General features: G+C 52.9%; 5 protein-coding genes across 5 annotated transcripts; 3 read left to right on the top strand and 2 right to left on the bottom strand.

The window, feature by feature from the left end:
• Positions 1 to 1422: 1422 nt before the first annotated feature.
• J4E92_005011 (uncharacterized protein) lies at positions 1423 to 3330 on the top strand (the record flags this gene model as incomplete). The annotated part of the gene is made up of 1 exon (XM_051496395.1): positions 1423 to 3330. The coding sequence occupies one exon, from the start codon at positions 1423 to 1425 to the stop codon at positions 3328 to 3330; it is 1908 nt and encodes a 635-aa protein (XP_051353115.1).
• Positions 3331 to 9185: 5855 nt separating this feature from the next.
• Positions 9186 to 11430, top strand: J4E92_005012 (uncharacterized protein; the record flags this gene model as incomplete). The annotated part of the gene is made up of 3 exons (XM_051496396.1): positions 9186 to 9648; positions 9944 to 10900; positions 10976 to 11430. 3 exons carry the CDS (start codon positions 9186 to 9188, stop codon positions 11428 to 11430), a joined length of 1875 nt encoding a protein of 624 aa, XP_051353116.1.
• A 1285-nt stretch (positions 11431 to 12715) lies between these two features.
• On the top strand, positions 12716 to 14273 carry J4E92_005013 (uncharacterized protein; the record flags this gene model as incomplete). Its single annotated transcript, XM_051496397.1, has 4 exons — positions 12716 to 12785; positions 12835 to 12879; positions 12933 to 13213; positions 13263 to 14273. 4 exons carry the CDS (start codon positions 12716 to 12718, stop codon positions 14271 to 14273), a joined length of 1407 nt encoding a protein of 468 aa, XP_051353117.1.
• Positions 14274 to 14685: 412 nt separating this feature from the next.
• Positions 14686 to 17099, bottom strand: J4E92_005014 (uncharacterized protein; the record flags this gene model as incomplete). The annotated part of the gene is made up of 2 exons (XM_051496398.1): positions 14686 to 15750; positions 15801 to 17099. The coding sequence occupies 2 exons, from the start codon at positions 17097 to 17099 to the stop codon at positions 14686 to 14688; spliced, it is 2364 nt and encodes a 787-aa protein (XP_051353118.1).
• A 2043-nt stretch (positions 17100 to 19142) lies between these two features.
• J4E92_005015 (uncharacterized protein) lies at positions 19143 to 19541 on the bottom strand (the record flags this gene model as incomplete). Its single annotated transcript, XM_051496399.1, has 1 exon — positions 19143 to 19541. The coding sequence occupies one exon, from the start codon at positions 19539 to 19541 to the stop codon at positions 19143 to 19145; it is 399 nt and encodes a 132-aa protein (XP_051353119.1).
• Positions 19542 to 20097: the final 556 nt, after the last annotated feature.

Consider the following 20097-nt stretch of genomic DNA (forward strand, 5'->3'; position numbering starts at 1 on the left):
GATGCCGTCGTCAGGATCTGCACGGAGAGTGGATTTCATCGTCAAAGCTGGAACCATGTTGCTATGTGAACGTTCCTCTTATCATTCAGGAGTCAGATGTACTGAGCTCGTTGCTATTGGCGAGTATACACGGCAATGTGTTGGGACACGGCATGCATTTACGCACGGCTCGATGGGACAAAGAAATGATATAACACCAAGACTGTTAGACATATATCCGTGCTTCCGGTTGTATCCAATAGGGTGTCTACCGAAGAATACATGAGCTCCAGTCATATCTCTTCAAGCAGCTAGCGATCGGTGTCACAGATGGCTAAGACAAGTAACCGTCCGTCCTTGCGCAAGTGACCAGTCACCATAATCACTGCGCTATGTGTATGATGGGTGTAGGGAGTGGCTTTAGCATCATGCATTATCAAGAATGGCAAGGACTGCACATGGTGCCTGGGTTATATCAATGTATTAATGTCAACGTGCGCACGAGGTATGGAAGGCAAAGAAGAAAACTCAGCCTTGGTGAAGCATATACATACCAAAAAGCCTTAGCAGTATTCCCGATCGAGAATGATATTCTTGGGTCCCTGTGTTAAGATACTACAGCAGTCATACGCAGTGATGATACTCTCGAAGATGCGCAAATCTTAACTATATTTGTTACATGTATGCTATAGTACCTAGGTATTCTTGCTCAAGCCTGGTGAACGTGCTGATGTAGCAATTTGGGCGGACGATTCCGGGTGTTGGATGACTCGTAGGGACGATCCGATCTTAGTATATCTAAAGAGTTCTGCGGTGAACGCGGCAGCCACATCTTCCATGAGTATATCGTCAGCAACCACTTACAGCGACGCAAAGCTTTGTATGAGTATAGTGTCCGCTTAATGCTCGCGTGGTCTTCAAGGTTGTAGAGAGAAATTTGAATCGATAAGTGCTTTCGCTGACATATACACAAGTCAAATATGTCATCAGAGTATCGTTCAACGTTGCTGCGACTCAAGTTACTCACTCTTCTATGAAGAGGGAAATTCCGTCAAAGTTCTCATGGTAGAAGGAGTAAACCGATGCAAGAGACCGGTCAAGGCTTTAAGACTCCCGATTCCACTCGGAGTCGTGACTGTCTCACTGCCAAATCCTGGTGCAGTGTACACTCACAAAGATGACTATGGATGCCAGTCACGCCGTTCTCAGCCTTGTGGAAGTTCACTCTCTTGTAATTGCGGACAGAATTCGTCACTACAGTCACCGAGGGCGCTGTGATGGACTCATCAACCATCATGGTCCGCGACTTTCACTCATTACCTCTGGTGGTACAATGACTCTTTTGGACTATATGAACGAACTTCCACTGTAGTTTACTTCTAGCACAACTGCAAAACTCAAGAAAGCAGCAGCAGGCGAAATCACAACCAAAATACAAGCAATATGGACCGTTTCGGTCCGCCCCGGTCCCCGGATACGAATCTTACGAAGAACATGCACAAGCTTGCCGCTATCCTCGGTATTGTGTCCCTGTTCTGGATAGCATTGCTATCGTTGCTGGAAGCCAAACCGAACATTGGTCCAACACCATCGTGGTTCCATGTCTATAACACATTATCACTAGTTGGATGGGCCACTTGGGTGGTCAAATTCACCATGATCGATTCTAATCGAGAGAACACCCCTACTCGGAACAAGCCCTACGAAGCGTGGAATATTCTCCATATCGTACCAATAGCTCTCCTCAATTTCACCGTCTACAAGAGTTTATCGGTCAAGGATAAGGCGCAACTCTGGTTTTTCGCTTTGATGGTATTTCGATACTACCGTACTATCGTCACCAGATTCTTTTATTCTGGATACAAGGTAGCGAAACCGAGATCTGGAGGATCCAAGTTCGAACCAAAACACTGTACAGTCATTGTGCCGACAGTCGGCCCCGGAGACAAACCGAAGAGGTTCGCAAAGATGGCTAGAGCGATCATTCTCAACAAGCCAGCGCGTCTGATCTTCTCCGCTAACAACGACAAGGCTAAAGTGGATATCGGAAATGTGATGAGGAAATTGCAATCAGACCTCGCAACAGATGAGGATAATCCAATAAAGATATTCCTACCAGGAGATAAAGATGTTCCAACGGACGTAGATGTAAAAGTCGAATGGACACATGTCAATCACTCCAACAAACGCAGACAGACCTGTCAGGCCATCAGAAAGGTGAACCAGGAGGGGAAAAATCGTGTAATGACGGGTGTCATCGCTATGGTCGACGATACTGCGATCTGGCATGAGAAACTCTTGCAAGCAACTCTCCCAGCTTTCGATGACCCAGAAGTCGGCCTCGTTGGTACGCACAAGTCGGTGACATACGACCGCCCCGATTACAAGCCTGAAAAGATGAGCAAACTGGGCTACTATAAGAAATGGTATTGGGCGGGCATGTGGAACACTATCGGTGCGCTATATCTTATGCGCCACAGCTACGAGACAGAGGCATCGAACACCGCTGATGGTGGGGTCTTTGCCGTGTCTGGTCGAACCATGCTCATCTTGGCCGAGATAGTACAAGAAGAAACGTTCAAAGAGGAGTTTGAGAACGAGTATGTTGGAGAGATCGTCTTCACATGGTTGACATGGCTTACCAGTTGGCATGTCCCGTTAGCAGGATATTTACTCGCTGGGTGCAAATCTATTGGCCTAACACAAAAGGGAGTCGGGCCATTACTTGCCGATGACGACAATTTCATCACGCGGTGGGTCATTAAACATGGGTATAGCATCAAGATCCAGTCTTCGCCTGAAGCAACCATGTCCACGTCGCTGGGAAACGTGAAAAGATTCAAATTCATAGACCAGTGCAAACGCTGGAGTCGGACAACCTTTCGACAAAACCCAATAGCGCTCTTCATCGACCGAACCATCTGGTGGAAATGGCCAATCTCGGTGTGGACTGTGTACTTTCCGTGGATGTACAACGGGGCTCTGTTCTGGGATGCTGCGGCAGCCCTCACCTTTTGGTACTCCAACCTCTATCTCGACTCCCCGAGCGGCAATACGCGATTTTGTTGCCTGATGCTCTTCGTGTGGTTCGCCAAACTCAACAAGACCTGGCCATGGTTTTGGGAACATCCTTGGGATTTCGTGCTGTACTTTATCATCCCAGTCTATCCTTTGTTCACTTACTTCCACACCTTGCTCAAGTTCGCAACAGCGATCACTTGCTGGAACAACGAATGGTCCGGACGAGATTTGAAGAAGGCAGAAGGTTTGGCAGGATCGGTGACACCAGCGAAGGCAGCAGAAGCAGTAGAAGCAGCGAAAAGGCGAAAGAAAAGACTCGCGAAAAAGTAGATCAGTACAGCTGATCGACTTCTCAAGCACACCCTGGCTATATCTGTTATTTTCTCCACCGACCTCAACCGAAGCAAGTGAAGCCCCGGCGCTTCATGACTTGCCGATTGACGCCATGGGAGAGGTAGGTGCGATGCATTTGGCCGAGCCATGGTGTCTTGTATGGTCAGGCGAGATTACCTTCGTTTGCAGTTGGCATTTTTGTTGTTTCGATACCCGGGCCTTTCATACAGGGTAAGTCAGCGTTGATATTCAAAGTTGGAGTCTGAGGATTGCGATCTCGCTGATTTGATGAGGAGTACCTTTGCGTATGTGGTGCATATTCAAAGTTAGAATGTGCAGACATTAGCTAGATAGAAATTTCCAACTTGTTTTCATTACTCAGACGCTTTATTCCTTGAATCCGTGCCGCGAACGATGTACGACATCCAGACAATGTTGCATTTTAGTGCATGATCATTCTAGCGTCGCGCAGCCAGATAAGCTGGCGCGAAGGATCGCAGCTCCCTGCTCTGACTTGGTTGTCTGAACACGACGTGACCGTTGTCACGATACAACGAGATCTTAAAAAGATTGGAACGAAGGAACGGCGCGCATTGTTCTGAACGTAGTATGAGACCTCTTGTTAAGACGTGTTGCTGAAACTTCGTGGTTGCCAGGATTCTTTGGAAGCTTAGACTTCGTGTGGGCCCATCGAATACGTCATATACCCAGTGATGTCCGCAGGCAGGTACCTCATTTCCCACAGCAAAAACGTGCGCAGAACATACCTCGACTGCGATACGATACGAGCAATGTCGGCAGAGTAGTCTCCGTAGCCTCGATGAAAACGGCGTTCGAGCACTAGGCGCAATTGCCTCATTCGTACCTTCCTCCACCAGGGCTGAAGGCGACCCGACGTGTTGGGACCCTTCGCTCCACATCAACTCTACTTCAACTACATCCATGGATCTCTGCTATATTCCCTCTACATTACATCTGTCTTCACGTACTCCGCATAGAACGATAACGCACTGGTCGATATGCTGTGCCCTGGGAGGGCGGCGACACGCACAGCGCATCCTTCGATCCCGCTGATCCTGTCGATCCAAAGCCACGCTCAGAGGACAACCGCTCTCGAAATAGTACCCTTGTGAGCGAGGGTCTATAGAGTGGTCGGCGAGCAGACACTCTGATATCGTATGCCGGATCACCAAGGAGGACAACATCGGTCCATGTGCAGGCACCCTGGACCCTCACAGCCAAGACTCTTCATCACCTTACGGGCTCGCGCGCGCATGTGGAGTGAATGTCGCTTGGTTTGATACTCTCCTGCAGGACTGGGGTTGGCGAAGAATGGGGGCCAGAACGTGTCAGCGTACTAAAGGAGGACTCCAAGGTTGGCGCCAATCAAGTCCTTCGCCGGCTCGTCCTCCAGCGACGTACCGTGTCAAAGAAGGATAGATTAGCTCTGCTATCTCGTGGTCCCACAAGTCCTCCTCGCAGCGCAGAATTGCTTTTGCTCAGATGCCAGGTGGTCTGATCACTTTTGATCAGGGTCTGCTCGGCCTTAGCCCTCTCAACCCCACTGCGACGGCGGAAACTCGCCAGCCTGGGGCGCCCATGTGCACCATGAGGCAGCCGCTTCAGCCTGCAGATACGGGGCGGCGCCAGGCAAGCAAAACCTTCTGGTACCGTAGCCGTGCTTGCTGGATAGCAGTCACAGTCAAGCCCAGCGACACGTTTAGGGGGCTCTGTTGCGCAAGCCAACGATAGGGCGCACTCAAGAACAACAAACTGTATTTTTGGCGCTTCCATTGAAAAATGAGAATACGCGGTCAGCTCTCTTCTACTCCCGACTATGTTGAGAAATCCGGCAGTTACCACTTCTCCGCACTGTGTGGACATCTCTAGTGTCTGCCCCGACACTCAGAGGCCTGAGAGATTGGGATCCAGCCATACGCATGCTGCAGCAGGGTTGCGATGATCATGAGGCTCTGCTCGTGGAAGGTAATCTATCAGCCGAAGCCACGGTCTGGACACGCGCATGGGTGATGAGAAAAGCATGCGCGGGCAGCGACAGCAGAACTCCTCGTACGTTTACTCCGCATCCTTGTTCGCTTTCGGGCCGTCATGTGTGTCGCGTCCCAACACAGCATGGCACGGCTCACGGTGCGCGGGAAGGATGATCAACCATCTGGCCGGTGTTTTCACCCTCCTAATTGGGTTCGTGGCTTGCTTGCGGGGTTGCGCGTGCATAGGCGAGACCGACGCCAACGAATTACCTTTCACGCCTCGCTACTCCCTCACGGTGAGCCCGGCCGACGGCGGTCCATAAACAACATGGCACTTAAGCCCTGTAACGGGCCATGCCGCCCACACTCGAAGTCTTCTCCTCGGAACTATGCATTCGCAATGCGAGGTGTACGATCGTAACGAGCCCAAATTTGGCTCCCGAGCTCGCACGACTTGGTGTACGATGGCGCACAGCGCTATCAGTCGAGCATGATTACAGCCCGCTGAGTATTCAAGGCTTGTCATTCGTTGTAGCATCGTTCGCATGGCATGGAACCCTAAGATCGTGATATCTCAACTAGGGTTCCGAACTATTGGTACTCAGTAGCAAGTAATCCTGTGCTGATCACCCGTCGCAGTGGCTTTGGGCGTTCCAAGTGTCTGCCCATGGCCTGTTGCTGTTGTGGTCGCACGTTTGTGTGGCCTTCCAGAAGCGGATATACCGCTTAGTGAGTCTAGCACCGCACTCCATTACAGGCGAAGGGTCGCTTCAACCTTGATCGAATCAGGTTTTGATGCAAGCGAAGAAAGTAAGACTACAGAGTAAACGCCCAAGCCTACATCGCGTGGCTAGTTAACGACGCAAGAGAACGTCGCGCCATCACCGTCTCGGCTCCGGATCTAAACGGTGTGTTGACTATTCTAAACCCACTTCAACCCGTCGTGTCATTTGGGGTTAATTGTAGGCTTGGAAGCTGGTGGCAGCGGTGGAAAGCATTTCTGCGCTGATCCTTCGACGGGAATCGCTTGTCAATATTCCGGAGGTCGCCAAAGCCTCTGCAGACCTGTCCGCACACCAATAGGACATGTGCCTTCGAACACCATTAACAGAAAATGAAACACGTCTTGCATACAGGCGGGTACAATCACGACCTGGTCAATAATTGTTCGGAGTTGAATGTGCAACACACAACAAGAGGTCGACTAGGATCTTCGCGAAACAGGCCCTTTGCGCTATAGCTTGTCTCCTGTCGGCCCTTCTCATCGCTGTGTCCCGCATGCCCATACCCAAGCACGCAAGACCAGCAGGGTCAATGCCGTGCGCTGGAAGTTCTGGCCATTGCAAGAATTTGTGGCGGTGCGACTTCCCATACTTTTTTGCGTTTTGAACAAGCTCTTCGGATGCTTCAGTATACCTTCTTGTCGACTCGAGACCACCGAAGCTCAACAGTCAGCGTGGACGATGTCATTTACCTGCCTGAGTACGGATCTGCGGCAGTGCACAATCACAACCCTGAAACATGCTGTCTGGCTGGCTCATGCATGGCTCAACTGTGGTTCTGGAGCGGGCGCATAGCTAAATCGATTGCGTACTCTGAATTCGAACATCCCGCGAGACTCGGATCATAATCCTGCCGCAAAACCCAAATAGGTTCTGGCCTTGCATTTTGCAACCACGATTGCTCGCTGTACTGACGTGCGTCAGCCACATACTTCTTTGGGAATTTATGCCCTGTCAAAATGCACGGCTCCCCTACCGCGTTGAGAGCGTGGGTCGAGGACTGCTTGACAAGAGTAGCTTCTGCGACTAAAGTAGTCTCAACTGGTCAAGTGGCACGGATTCCAAGGCTGTTCTCCCCGCACACACTATCACTAGCTCTCCAAAGCCACCATGGGCGGCCTCTAGTATATACCAGGTGGAAAGATTAGTGATGCGCCCATGGCGACATGATATACTGGAAGGTGAGATATTGCTGATGGCGTCAGATGGGTACCAAGCCGATGCTAGACAGCGGTGTTACATTCCATAGTCGAGGTGCATCAGGGTGTTGTAACGCACTCAATGAACAGGTGCCAGTTGCACTGCGGCCGGTATACTTGGCAAAAACCAGGCGGCACTGCTGATAGGAGGGCTCGTACCAGCGAGGGTGCGGTTGACGCCTTCCACAACCTTATCCATTTGGTCGGGCCAGGAGGGTCCAGGGGCCACGCGAACAAGATGTCACGCTGATTACCAGACGCTGCGTTAGTATGGTACGGAACATGAGGTCCGTGTATGACAGCTAGTCCTCGGGAGCCTCTGGTCAAAGACACACGGCGTGTGCACATGGCGTGCCGTGGCAGCGCAAGGTCCCAGAGCGAGATTGCTCTGACTTGGCTCCCCACCCCCGGTCCAAGGCTACGAAACGGTTACGGTTGTAGGGCAAGTGTGTTTGCTCGCGACCAGACAACGCCCGCGCCCACCACTTCGAAACGCAACCAAGATTATTCAGAGGGCCATGTCACGCCATGCCACAGTAGCCTTGCGATGTGCTCATGTAGGCGGCATCATGATGGCGGTCACCTGTGCCATGACGCACCGCGACTTCAAAGGCTGGTTAGTCACGAAGAGTGGGCATGCTGGAGTCAGTCCCGCAGTGACGATGTGACGATGAGAAACACGGTGAGGTCAGCGCGATACAGGGCCTGTTGGAGAGGCAGTGCAGCGACGAGCCCCACGAGGACTCGCTTAACGACCCGATTGAGGGCAATGGTCTAAGATTAGCACTGCCCCACGTCCAATGAGACGTCATACTGCCTGCACAGCCGCATGCTAGCGTCACCAGCCACAGCGGTCCGGGCAAAGCGAGAGGATCGCGTACCAGATGCGCTAAGGGCCACCAGGCGTGCGGAATGGCAGGACAGCTTCCCAGTCCGCCCATGGCTCCCCGACCGAAGCGGTGATCAAGCGTGCGTCTTCTCCAGGGTCTATCCCTAATGCGCTTGTCTTGCCCAGATGCAGCGTGAAGGCTCCCACGCGCTGCTCGCCTACTCGCTGACGTTCCTCTACCCCTCGTCACTTTCGGCATGGCTTGCTCTGTTGGTGCGTCGACTTGCGTGGACAGGGGTCGGGCACACCGCGACTCCCAAGGGGTTAGTGCTACCACTGGGAGGCCGGAGCGCGCGATCGAGGCGGGGACGTGAATTGACGGCGGCCGGTAACTTCTGCCTTCTTTTTATTTTTCCTAGCGTGGCCTGACCGTTTCCTAATCTACCACCTCATGCCAGAGGCCCAAGCGCATAGGGCAGTCAAGCCTCCAGGACAGGGGCCTGGCCTGCCGTCGTATAGCTTCGTGCACTGTTTCCCGCTGGGGGCCATTGCGGTCTTGTCCTGGGCCTTATGTATAAACCAACTTCGCCCCCCAAGGCATCGTCCTCCATCCAGGCCTATGATCAACGCAAACAATACTTCATCCAGATCCTTTCCGACGCCGTGGATTACCATTCAGGATCATAGTCCTTCCGGCTTCTGACTTGTCCTTCGCTTCAGCCAGCCGCCTCCAGGACTACTCAACGGAGAGGGACTACGCGCTGTCACTCCCGTACCCACATGCAGTAAAAGATCAGCAGAGTTTCGACGCCCTTTGACTATTCGCCGACTCATACGACAACCTTAGGATTTGATCGGCACTTCCTCCGGGAAGGTAAGCTTTCCCCTGTCGGTCCCTTATAATTTGCGCTAGCCCTACCAACCAAACAGCATCGATCCGATCGCACCTACTCAGTGCTTATGCTGACTCCATTTACGGATATAGGCATCGGCTGCAGTTCAATTCCTATCTGTTGCAACCTGCATTGCTCCACCTACCACATTTCTCATCATGGTTGACTACGCCCAATATACACCGAACATGGCTCACGACTTCGAGCTCTACTCCAACCCTCAAGAGCAGCATCTAGAGTTTCACCACAACCAACCTTATGTGCCTGCCTCAACATATGCCATGGAGCACGCCTTCAGCGCTCCCTTTGACCCAATGGCTACTCTTGCAGACCTCCAACGGCCACAAGATCTACAATACCACTACGATGCCATCGCACAAGGTGTCAAGCCATATCAGTATCAAACCCCAGCAGGCTCTCCACATTCCATTTCACACTCTTTCCACGAAATCCCCCCTGTTCTTTCGGCATCTTCCGAATCTGGCGCTTCAGTGTCGTCTTCTACAATGGGCTCCCCATCACTTGTTCCGCAATTCAACGAGTCGTGGCACACACTGGGACTCGGCGCCTCTTCTGGCTATGACTACTCAGGGATGGTAGCGGCTGATAAGTCGTATGTGGGTAAGTCGACTGTTCCTTTACCGAAAATCTCGCCTGCTTCTTTCATTACATCTTCTCCGTCGCAAAACTTCATGCGGCATGTATTCAAGACGCCTATAACTCCAGCTTCAGCCAAATGGTCTTCCAGATCAGATGGGCGGGGGAACTCTATTTTGCCGGACACGGTCAACACACCCAGTATTACATCAGTCAATTCTCCTTCAGTCACTTCAATTCCGCAGTCATTTCATTCTTTTCAGTCTTGTTGGTTGCCTTCCAATGCTACATGCAACAGAAACTAACGCAACTCAAGCAGATCCTAATCTCATTCAGCCCTTCCCGTTCGCACCTCAGAGCCCATACCCTGAGATTAGGGCTACTTCATCTCCCTACTTCCCTATTGTCGAGCAGCCGCCTTCCCCAGCTCTCTCTCAACTCTCATCGCGCACCCAGAGTCCCGGTTCGGCACATATTAAAGGGGGTAGCGCTAGCCCATACCTACACACTCAACGATATCAGCCTTACCCTCAACCTGGCGGACAACGGCGAGGCTCCGTCGTCTCTGTCCAATCACAAAACTCAGGCACCAGCCGCAAGAGCGGAAGTAGCTATGACAAGGATGAGACCCGCGAAAAGGGCATGTGCCCACTGCCCGAGTGTGGACGCGTCTTCAAAGACCTGAAGGCGCACATGCTCACACACCGTGCTGAACGACCAGAGAAATGCCCCATCGCGACCTGCGAATACTACTCGAAGGGTTTCGCAAGGAAGTATGATAAGAATCGCCACACACTCACCCACTACAAGGGCACCATGGTCTGCGGCTTCTGTCCAGGTAGCGGTTCAGCGGCTGAGAAGTCGTTCAACCGCGCTGATGTCTTCAAGAGGCATCTCACATCTGTTCACGGTGTCGAGCAGAACCCTCCCAACAGCCGCAAGAAGAGCCCATCTGGCCGCAAGGCTTTCGGTGGCTCGCAGCCCAGTGTTGCTGGTACTTGCTCCACTTGCTCGGTCACCTTTGCCAACGCGCAAGAGTTCTACGAGCACTTGGACGACTGTGTGCTCCGCGTCGTTCAACAAACCGATCCCAGCGAGGCCATCAACCAACGCCTGCTCACATCGGTTGCAGAGGACCCAGACGTCACCGAGACACTTGACCGCAATGGTCTGTCTAAGAGCATCGAGTACACTGTCCCCAGCTACGATGAAGACGAAGAGGATGACTTCGAGGAAGACGAGGTCGACAATGACGACCACGAAGATGCCACTTACGGTTCTCGTCGCGCTCGCTCCGGCAAGGGCGCAATCAAGTCCTCCAAACAACATTGACAATTAACACATCCCCGAGGTGTCGGCGCAACGCAGCACGTCGGGGGTGGCAACCACCTACCAAACCACCAATCCTCCTCTCGCGTCCAGAAGTCGGGTCCTCGGGCCGGCCTTACCTTCTCCAAAGGAGGCGTAGCCATCACCGGCTCTGGACGAAAGAAGCGCAAGAACTACCCCGTATCATGGGGTTGCGCAACCGACAAGATGAAGATGAAGAAGCGCGTCTTGTGCGTATACGACGGCCAGAGAAGGCTGTGGAAAGACGACATGATGCTCGATCAAGAGTTTGAAGTGCGCATGAAGCTGCCTGACGGCAAGTCTTACGTCACAGATCTGGACGTTCAGACCTTCAACCGCGCAGATGCCCTGCATTCCGCGACGAGGGAGGAGAGAGGACCGTGGGTGCCCGACAACATCGTCGGCGGCATCAACGGTGTGAGCATGGAGACAGCACCACTAGAGTGGGGTCTCTGAGTACGAATAGAGATACGACATTTGCTTTTGCTGCGAGCGTTTTGAGCGATACGGATGGGATCTACAAAAGGTTGCAAGACAGCCCGTACACAGACACGGCATGATGAACGAACGAACACCCCAACGAACTTCTTTGCTGTACTACCAAGCTTGTAGCTTTTGTATTCTTGTACTTTTCTCGATCGATACCACTGGGGCTTTTGGAGTTTGCGCTTGCGAGCGAGATGTAATGGACGTGCTGGACGCGAAGACATAGTATCTGAATCTATTGACTATTACCATCATGATACTCGCACACACGTGATCTGTGACTGCTTTAAACTCTTTATTACTTGACTACACGTAACTTATACATACCCATCCCGTCGAAACCGACTACCCACACATCTGAAGCTCCGAGGAGGTCCAACTACCCCAGGGCGTGGAAGGAGCTGACATCAACTACGCCCCGGACCTGCGTCGTAGATCTCCCCAAAGTATGGTCTCTGGAAATTTCGGCTCTCATACCCGTTACTCAAAGTAAGCTGCCACAAATTTCCGATGACAAGTTTATCCAGGGCAAGCAGCAGGGCGTTACCCGTTGCGTTGGCCTGGATTCAGCCTCAGCCACAGCTGACCGTGTGTGTGTGGATAAAGTATGGGACGGACGGCTGGTCGTTTTTCGATACCGGAATATCGGGTCCGCCTAAGCGTGGAGAATGCATTGACGCAAAGGATTGTTTTTCTATGGGGGTATGTTTGGTTGTTACAGTGGCGTGGAGGGTCTGCGGGTGCGTGCTCGTGGGGGACGCTGACGCTTTGGCGATGCAGGAGGGCATTGAACTGGATTTGTTTTCGTAGCTAGAGAGGTTATGCGAAGACGAAAGTCTAGAGGTTTGCAGGCCTAGGCAGCGTAGCCATAAGCAAGTATCGAGTGCCTGCATGGCCGTGTTTCAACGATATGTACTCTCACGGCCTCGTCCTGGCTATTGTCGAGTCTAGATGCATATGCGGTGTTGTCTTCAGAAACAACGCTTGAGATGTCTGGACAACTCCGCGGCCAGATTATCGCGCCAGGGTTGCTTCACTCAATCCATGCTGCAGGTGGGAGAAGGGAAAGGCCACAAGCGCCCCCGTGACTGCGCGTCGTGATGGAACCTTTGAAAGTGGGCGGAGCGGCGAGTGAAGGTCCGTGCTCAGTTCCCCGCGGTGGGAAGGCAGCAGCGACCTAGACAGCTTGTAGCTCCATCGACTCCCAGCAGTACGCCGCAACCACGCCCTCTCTCCCTCTCACAACACTGCCACCATGGCTTCGAATATCGAGCAATCGCCTTTCTTCCAGGACCAGAGGTCAAAGGGCGAAATCGTGGTTAAGGGTATGACATAGCCAATACAACAATGGCGCATGTTCGCTAACTCCGATAGACCCTCCCAAGTTTGACCTAGAATCATACATTGCCAACTACACCGGTACGTCTCTTACACTGTCTCTCTAAATATCTGTATACTAATTCATCTTGTAGGGTACACACGAATCGACCGCCTGCACCACATCGGCGCGCACTCGCCATACCTCGCCGCCGACGCATACCGCCTTGCCATCGCCGAGGCAAAGAAGGGCAAGAATGTTGCTCTATACCAGAGTCTAGTAGAGGAATACAGTCGCATATCACCACAAGACGGTGCTTCTGTGGTCGACACGACATGGGTTGAGAGGCAGACGAGGATGGTGCGCGAGGAGCACGACCGGCTAGAGCACGAGTTGAAGTCATACAAGAACAACCTGATCAAGGAGAGCATACGAGTAAGTGGAGACATCGGGAAAATAGGTGCCATATACTTACACTCTGCAGATGGGCAATGAAGACCTCGGTCACTTCTACTACGACACCGGCGACTTCAGCAGCGCACATAAGGCCTACATGAAGATGCGCGAACACTGCACCTCCCCCAAGCACCTCGCCGATATGACCCTCCGCCTCGTATACGTTAGCATCGCACAGAAGTCATGGACAACTGTACTGGCCAACCTGGCCAAGTCGGAAGCCACCCAGCTCAAAGGCGATGAGAAGGCTAAGCTGGAGCCCATCATCTCTGCTTGCAGCGGTCTATGTCACATGGCTACCGGCAACTACCGCGAAGCTGCGACAGCTTTCCTCGGTACCTCAGCGGCATATTTGACTGCAGAGCCAGCAGCAAACATTACATGGCAGAAGGAGGTCATCTCAGGCAATGACATCGCCGTATATGGCGGTCTCTGCGCGCTTGCCTACATGGACCGTACCGACCTACAAAACAAGGTGTTAGCAAACAGCGAATTCCGCAACTTCCTTGAGCTCGAACCCCATATCCGCCGCGCCATCAATCTCTTCTGCAACTCAAAGTATAGCGCCTGTCTCGAAGTGCTCGAAGGCTACCGCAACGACTACCTCCTCGACCTCTACCTCTCCAAGATGCTCAACACAATTTACAGCCGGATCAGGAGGAAGAGCATTGTCCAGTACTTCATACCTTTTAGCTGCGTCACGCTTGACGAGATGGCCTCCAAGTTCCCGCCAGCACAAGGCCGAACCATCGACGAGGACTTGGAGGAGATGATCAACCAACGCCTTCTCAATGCGCGGATAGACCTCGTCGACCGCCTGCTCATCTGCCCACCCACCGACCCCCGCCACGACGTACACGCCGACGCTCTCAAAATGGCCGAAGCATACGACCATACCTTGCGTCTCCGGTTGACGCGTCTCAACATGCAAGCAGCGGGTATGGAGATCTCGTCCCAGAAGATGAACGATAAGTCGTCTGGCATGGGCGGTGGCATCAGTGACACGTTCCGCGGTCTAGGTCAAAAGATCGGGTTCTAGTAGATCATTCATGACAAGACCATTCCGGCGCATGCTACTGAAGCAAGATGGCGCGGCGGCTAGCATTTGCAAGGCGTTTTGGGAGCGGCATGGCGTACATATACAGGCTCTGGGAGAAAGGCCATTAAGCGGCATTCTGGCGTTGGAACCATGATGTAGCGCAGTTTGAGAGCTGAATCAACAAGTTTATCAAGACACATAGTCACAGTCCTACTTCTTCCGTATGTGTTGTATGCAGTGGGTGATCATTCCTTCATTCATATTCGTATATCCTGGGTATCTGGTATGTGTATATATCCTTTCTCAACGCCAAACTTGCTAGATCATGATAAACTCGCTAAGGTAACTGCAATATTTGTCTCGTAAAATGATAATCAGCCACTTCTTTGATAGCAATCAGGCTGCGTGGTGCTTATCTGTAAACACCTGGCCCTCTTGCCGCGGCCCATTGGTCTTGCTGCTGCTGTTGTTGGTTCTGCTGTTGGTTTTGTTGCTGCTGCTGCTGCGGTGCCGCGTTCTGGTACCCATAGTATCCATTCGGCGCCCATGCAAAGTCGCCGCGCCCAAATCCATTGCTCGTATCGATGGCGGGTGCGGGGGGCTGTTGAGGCTGCGTCTGCGGTATGTGTGCGTTCGTCTGTCCCGCTATACTATTCTGCGCCACCATGGGCTGAGTGGCCATAGTGTTGACTGGCAGCGTATTCTGTGGCATGGTTCGGTGGAGGGTTCCGTACGGAGAGTGGTTGGAGTGATTGGCGGTGAAGTAGTTTGGGTGTGTCTGGAGCTGCGTAGTCTGCATTTGCTGCGCGGCTGCTGCTTGGAACTGTTGTTGCGGCGTGAGAGATTGTTGCGGGGGCCCAATCTGCTGAGGCTGTGTCTGCTGAGGTTGTTGCGGCGCGTTCGGTAGGCGTTGTTGAGGTGATTGACTACCCATTTTGTAGGCTAGTTGCTGCTGCGGGCTTCTTATGCCATGCGGAAGGCCCTGATTGAGTTGCTGCAGTTGTTGGCGGTGGTTTGGTATCGACTGTTGACGCTGCAGCTGCTGAGAAGCATGAGGTAGGGCCTGCGCTTGAGCGACATGTGGCCGATGGCGGGACTGTGGTGGGACATGCATTTGCTGTGGCTGCTGCTGCATATGTACTTGTTGTGGTTGTGGTGCGGGCTGCGAATGCGGTTGCGACGGCGGCTGCTGCTGGGCTTTGGATTGCTGCGATCGAGGCCGCGGTCCCATCTGCGGCGTCTGAACAGGAGTAGTCGACGCTCGCTTCTCCGACTCAAACTCTCGTATCTTGGCCTTTGCTTCCTCAAGCTGTTTCTTCAGCATCTCGAGCTCGGACATGGCATTGTTCGCAGATTGACGTGCGGGTTCGGGGGTATTGGTGGGTGGGCGCTGGTCCTCGCCGTTGGCTGGCTCCGAGTAGAAGCACACCCGTTTCTTGTCGTTACAGGTCGAACAGGCAGGTCTTATGCCATCGCACTGCGTATGTCAGCTCCCGTTACTTGAACATGCCATGGGCGCTGTCTTACCTTGGTCTTCTTTGCCTTGCAGACGTCGCAACTATTCCTTGGACGTTTCCGCTGTGGTGCTGCTATGGCCTGCGTTTCAACGTGTAGTGTAGGGCGTGGTCCGGGGTGGGGTCTTTGCGGAGGGGGACGCTGGGGCGGAGGCGGAGGCGGCGGAGGAGGTGGTGGAGTTTCTATGATTGTGTGCTGTGACTCTGCAGGTGGCTGGATCAGCTCCAACAACGAACGCAGACTCTGCTGCCTCAAATCGCTCTCGATTGTGTTGAAGGGCCTCGGGGGCTCTGGTGGAGGGTCGGACCGCTTCTTCTTCAGCACCCTGGGTGTGTCCGGGTCTTCGCTGCTCAGCTGCCTCGAGCGGCTTGCGAGCCTGGCCAGCGCCTCTGGATCGTTCTCCTCAAGATACTTGCGGCGCTTCGAGTCTTTTCGTGGCGGCGGGGCGCGCTCTTCGTATGTCTTGTGTATGGGCACATGCTTGTAGAAGACGTCGAGCGTCTGTTTGGTGGCCGAGAACTTGATGGACAGGACGCCTTTGCAGTCGTAAACGGGCTTCGTGGCGCGCTTTCCCTGCTTGGTGCCCTTGCCGTTGGCAGCGCGGTCCTTGTTGAGCAGCGAGTCGTTGCAGTAGTAGGAGAAGCGGTAGCTGTCGTCCTCCCGGCTGATCCAGCAGTTGTGGAAGCTGTAGCGGTATCCGTCGATCCTCTGTATCATGTCCACGCAGCACTTGGCAACCGCCCTCTGCTTGCGCATCCTCACCTTGGAGTCCTCCGGCGTCGGCTGCAGCGCCTCTCTGACGCTCAATGCGACTTTCTGCTCCGCCGTCTTGGACGCGCCATTGTTGGGCTCAATAGACTCGGCATAGCTGTGCCCCAGCGCGGCAGTGGGGTCCGCGAGAGAGTGGTACTGCGCAGGGAAATGCGCAGACTGGTAGCCGGGTGGTGCATGGTTGTATTGATGGGCGAGGTGGGGTGGTGGGTGTTGTTGTTGCAGCGGCGGCGGCGGCTGAGTTGCCTGCTGAGGCTGCTGGGACGGCGTCTGCTTAGTCGCCAGCGGGACTGCGAAAGACGTGTCGATATCGAAGGCGAATTGGGCCTCGGTGTGCTCAGGCTCCTTGGGGGGACTCCTCAGGTATTCGCGCAACGACGTCTCGAATTGGTCGAGCGAGCGCACAGGGCCAAAGGACACGATCTTGGCCTGCGAGTCCTTTGGCTGCCGCCCTCGTTGGAGCTGCACCGGGGCCTGAGGCCACAGCGCCTGGTCGTTGGCATCGTGTGCACTCGTGGGTTGAGCATGGACGGCGGCCATGAGTGGAGCCACCCGGGGTAGTGAATAAGGAGCTTTTGAGATAGCCGTCTCCCGGTACCGTGCAAGCCTTGGCGAGAGCCCTAGACGCGATCATCAACATTCATGGCGAGACTGACGGATGCCGAAGACGTGCTAGAGGCGCGTAGGCATGGCGGGAAGTATCAGAGTTTAGATGGTAGTAGTCTAGCAGCTTCACCGCGTCTAGATACTCTACGACGCCATCAAAGCACGGGTGTAGGCATCGGAGCGTGCCTAGTCCGATGACGCATCATACAACCCGAACCTGCATGATTCTCTAGGTTGACATCGCGTCGCTTGCCATAGTGCGGATACCCTCTGTGGGCACGCATCAGAGAACTACATATGTTTGTTTCTTTTGTTCAACGTGTGGGTGAACATGTCAGGTATCTGCATACCTGCGCCATGTGGCGCTGTTCATTCCAAATCACAATATCACGTAGCAGCCATATGTCAATATTGAGAGAACCGTGTATTTGTTTCATTTTACTGACTTCGTAATCCCTCCTAATCAGGTAAGGTCCTCAAACCTAGCACTATGAGGTTGAAGCCCACAATTCCTGACTTCCGCGTCATACCCTAGCATCCGCCGCCAGCGTGTAATGGTTCTTACACATCTGAGTAACACCCAAGTGCGACAGGCACTCACGCTCATGCTGAAGGAAGAACGCGTCGTTGAGTTTGAAGATCTTGTTACAACGCCCACAGCGCACGGCAAGTTTCCAGAAAGCCCAGCAGACATCCAAGTGATCCCACATATCCTTGCGTTCGTACGATTGAAGGCAATGGTAGCACTTTCTGTGCCGATCGTCAGGGTTCTCTACTGGACGTGCAATGCCTATGTGCTTGAAATCAGGGTCGAAACATGGGAGCTTCATCTCAATGAGCTCGTCATTGCTTTGCATTTTCTTCATGTTGGTCTCTTCCCAAGAATTGTACCAATGTTTTTTCCTTTTTTTTGCCGGGGATTTGGAACTCATTGGACGATAGGGATGCTTTTGTAGTCGGCATAACTGGTTGTTTGCCCTTGAGCGCCTTGCCAATGGCAGCGTCAGCAGTAGAAATTACCTTATCAGCGAAAGAACGGCTAGACGCATCGCTGTTCTGTTTTCCTTGATCAGTCTTAGACCCTCTTGCCCAGGACGATGTATGATGTATTGCTATCTCCTTCTCAAGCTGAGCAATCCTCCCTTGAGCGATACGGAGGGCTGCGTCGTCGTCGCGCTTCTGCTTTCGCATGGTTTCAATCTCTTCATTCTTCAGCTGTATCGCTCGGAGGAAGACATCCAGGGGTACTTGTTGTTCGCTGTTGCTTCCCGCCATTGTTGTTTGGGTGATAGTGTAGGGAAGGCGAATATCCGGGTAATACTAGGCAAAGGGTCGATATGGTGTAGAAATAGGGCAGTGGGGGAATGGTATTTCTATGGCTTCAATTGGGTCCAGATCGCAGATTTCTAGAACTTTGTAAAGCAAACCGCTTGTTGGCAGAGGTTGTCACGGAGCTGGAGCAGAGAGTAGTTCTTTCTGATGTTTTGCGAAGGCCAGCATGAGCCAGAATGGTGCAGTCACTGAGAGTTCAGAAAGCACAAATTGGAGCCTGTCTTTCAATGTCATAGATTGCTTCAACAGTAGAATGGTAGCCGCAACTCTTGCTAGTATTGATACTGTAGAGAGGGGCAAGCTATGCTCGACTGGCTTGGTGTCTGTAAGAAAGCTGATAGAAAGAGCTGGCCAGAATGAGGACCTACCAAGATGTCTTGTTTGCCAGTGATAAATTCCAGTCGACAGACGTCAATCGAACAGAGGCTATTCTCCAGAACTCCGTGGCATAAGTCCAGGGCGGCCGCACTGGCCCGAGCTCCATGTCGAACAATTCTGCTTCCAGGGATCGTAACGGAGTAGAAAGGAGTTGCTATCAATCCGGTACTCAATAAACGCAATATCCGTCTTCAGGCTTCTTCGTGTTTCCCCAAGAGGTTTCTGGCTTGAGAAAGTCTTCATCCTCCTCTTCCAAACCCCGCCCATCTACCAATCATCATCACTATCCTCCCCCGCAATATCCCCTCCCTTAATCCTATCCACCACCCTCTTAACCCCCCTCTCCACACTCTCCCCCTCAATCGCACACCCCTCATGCCAAACAATCGCATCCATAACACCATCCATAAACCACATCAGCGTCGGCACAAAGCTCACATCTAGCATATTGCCGAGATCAGGCAGTGAATACATGTCGAAGCAGTAAATGTCGACTACATCGTACTGTTCGTAGGATGTTGACGGAAGTAGCTTTTGCAGGGCCGTGGCTACCTCGTTAGTGGTTTCGTCTTCGGGCCAGTAGGCTAGCAGGACGGTTTTGCCGGCTGTGGCTTTGATGCAGGCGGCGTATTCGGCTAGGTTGGTGATTTGGGAGAAATGCGCCATTGTGAGGGATGTGTTGGTTTTGTGGTGGGTTGGTTGTGTGAGGGTTGTATGTAGATGGGGCTGAGCTAAGCTTTTGTTCGGTGCTGGTGTCGCCCCTCATCCACGCGGGGATCCACGCTCTACCATGTACACGCCATACGATGATCGTTTAGTCGATCTCTAGCGCGACAACCCCAAACCCGAACTGGGAGAATGGTGATATCTTTCGTCGAATTGTCAGTGCTGCAGCTCGGTTGCAATGGCGATAGGGAGGCTGTTTGACGCGTCCCCGTACGCGACGAAGCGCGACTTCTCAGCAGAACGCGTTGGACGAGAGGAATATTCTTTCGCTAAGTACCAGCTATAACGCCAATGATCTGCATAACGTATGTCACATAGAACACTCATTCTACACGCATGTTCGCTGACAAACTATAGCTACAGAGACTTGGTCTATTCGCTTTCGCCAATGCCTTCCTCGATCTCCAGCCCTCCAATGTCAACCACATTCCCCGCGCGATAGTCTTAATATGAACGGTCATTCCATGAAAAATCCCAGACATGTCGCGTAGCAGGA

This window comes from Alternaria infectoria (assembly GCF_024043175.1).
Source record: "Alternaria infectoria strain BMP 0036 chromosome Unknown scaffold_7, whole genome shotgun sequence".
Lineage (NCBI taxonomy): Eukaryota > Fungi > Ascomycota > Dothideomycetes > Pleosporales > Pleosporaceae > Alternaria > Alternaria infectoria.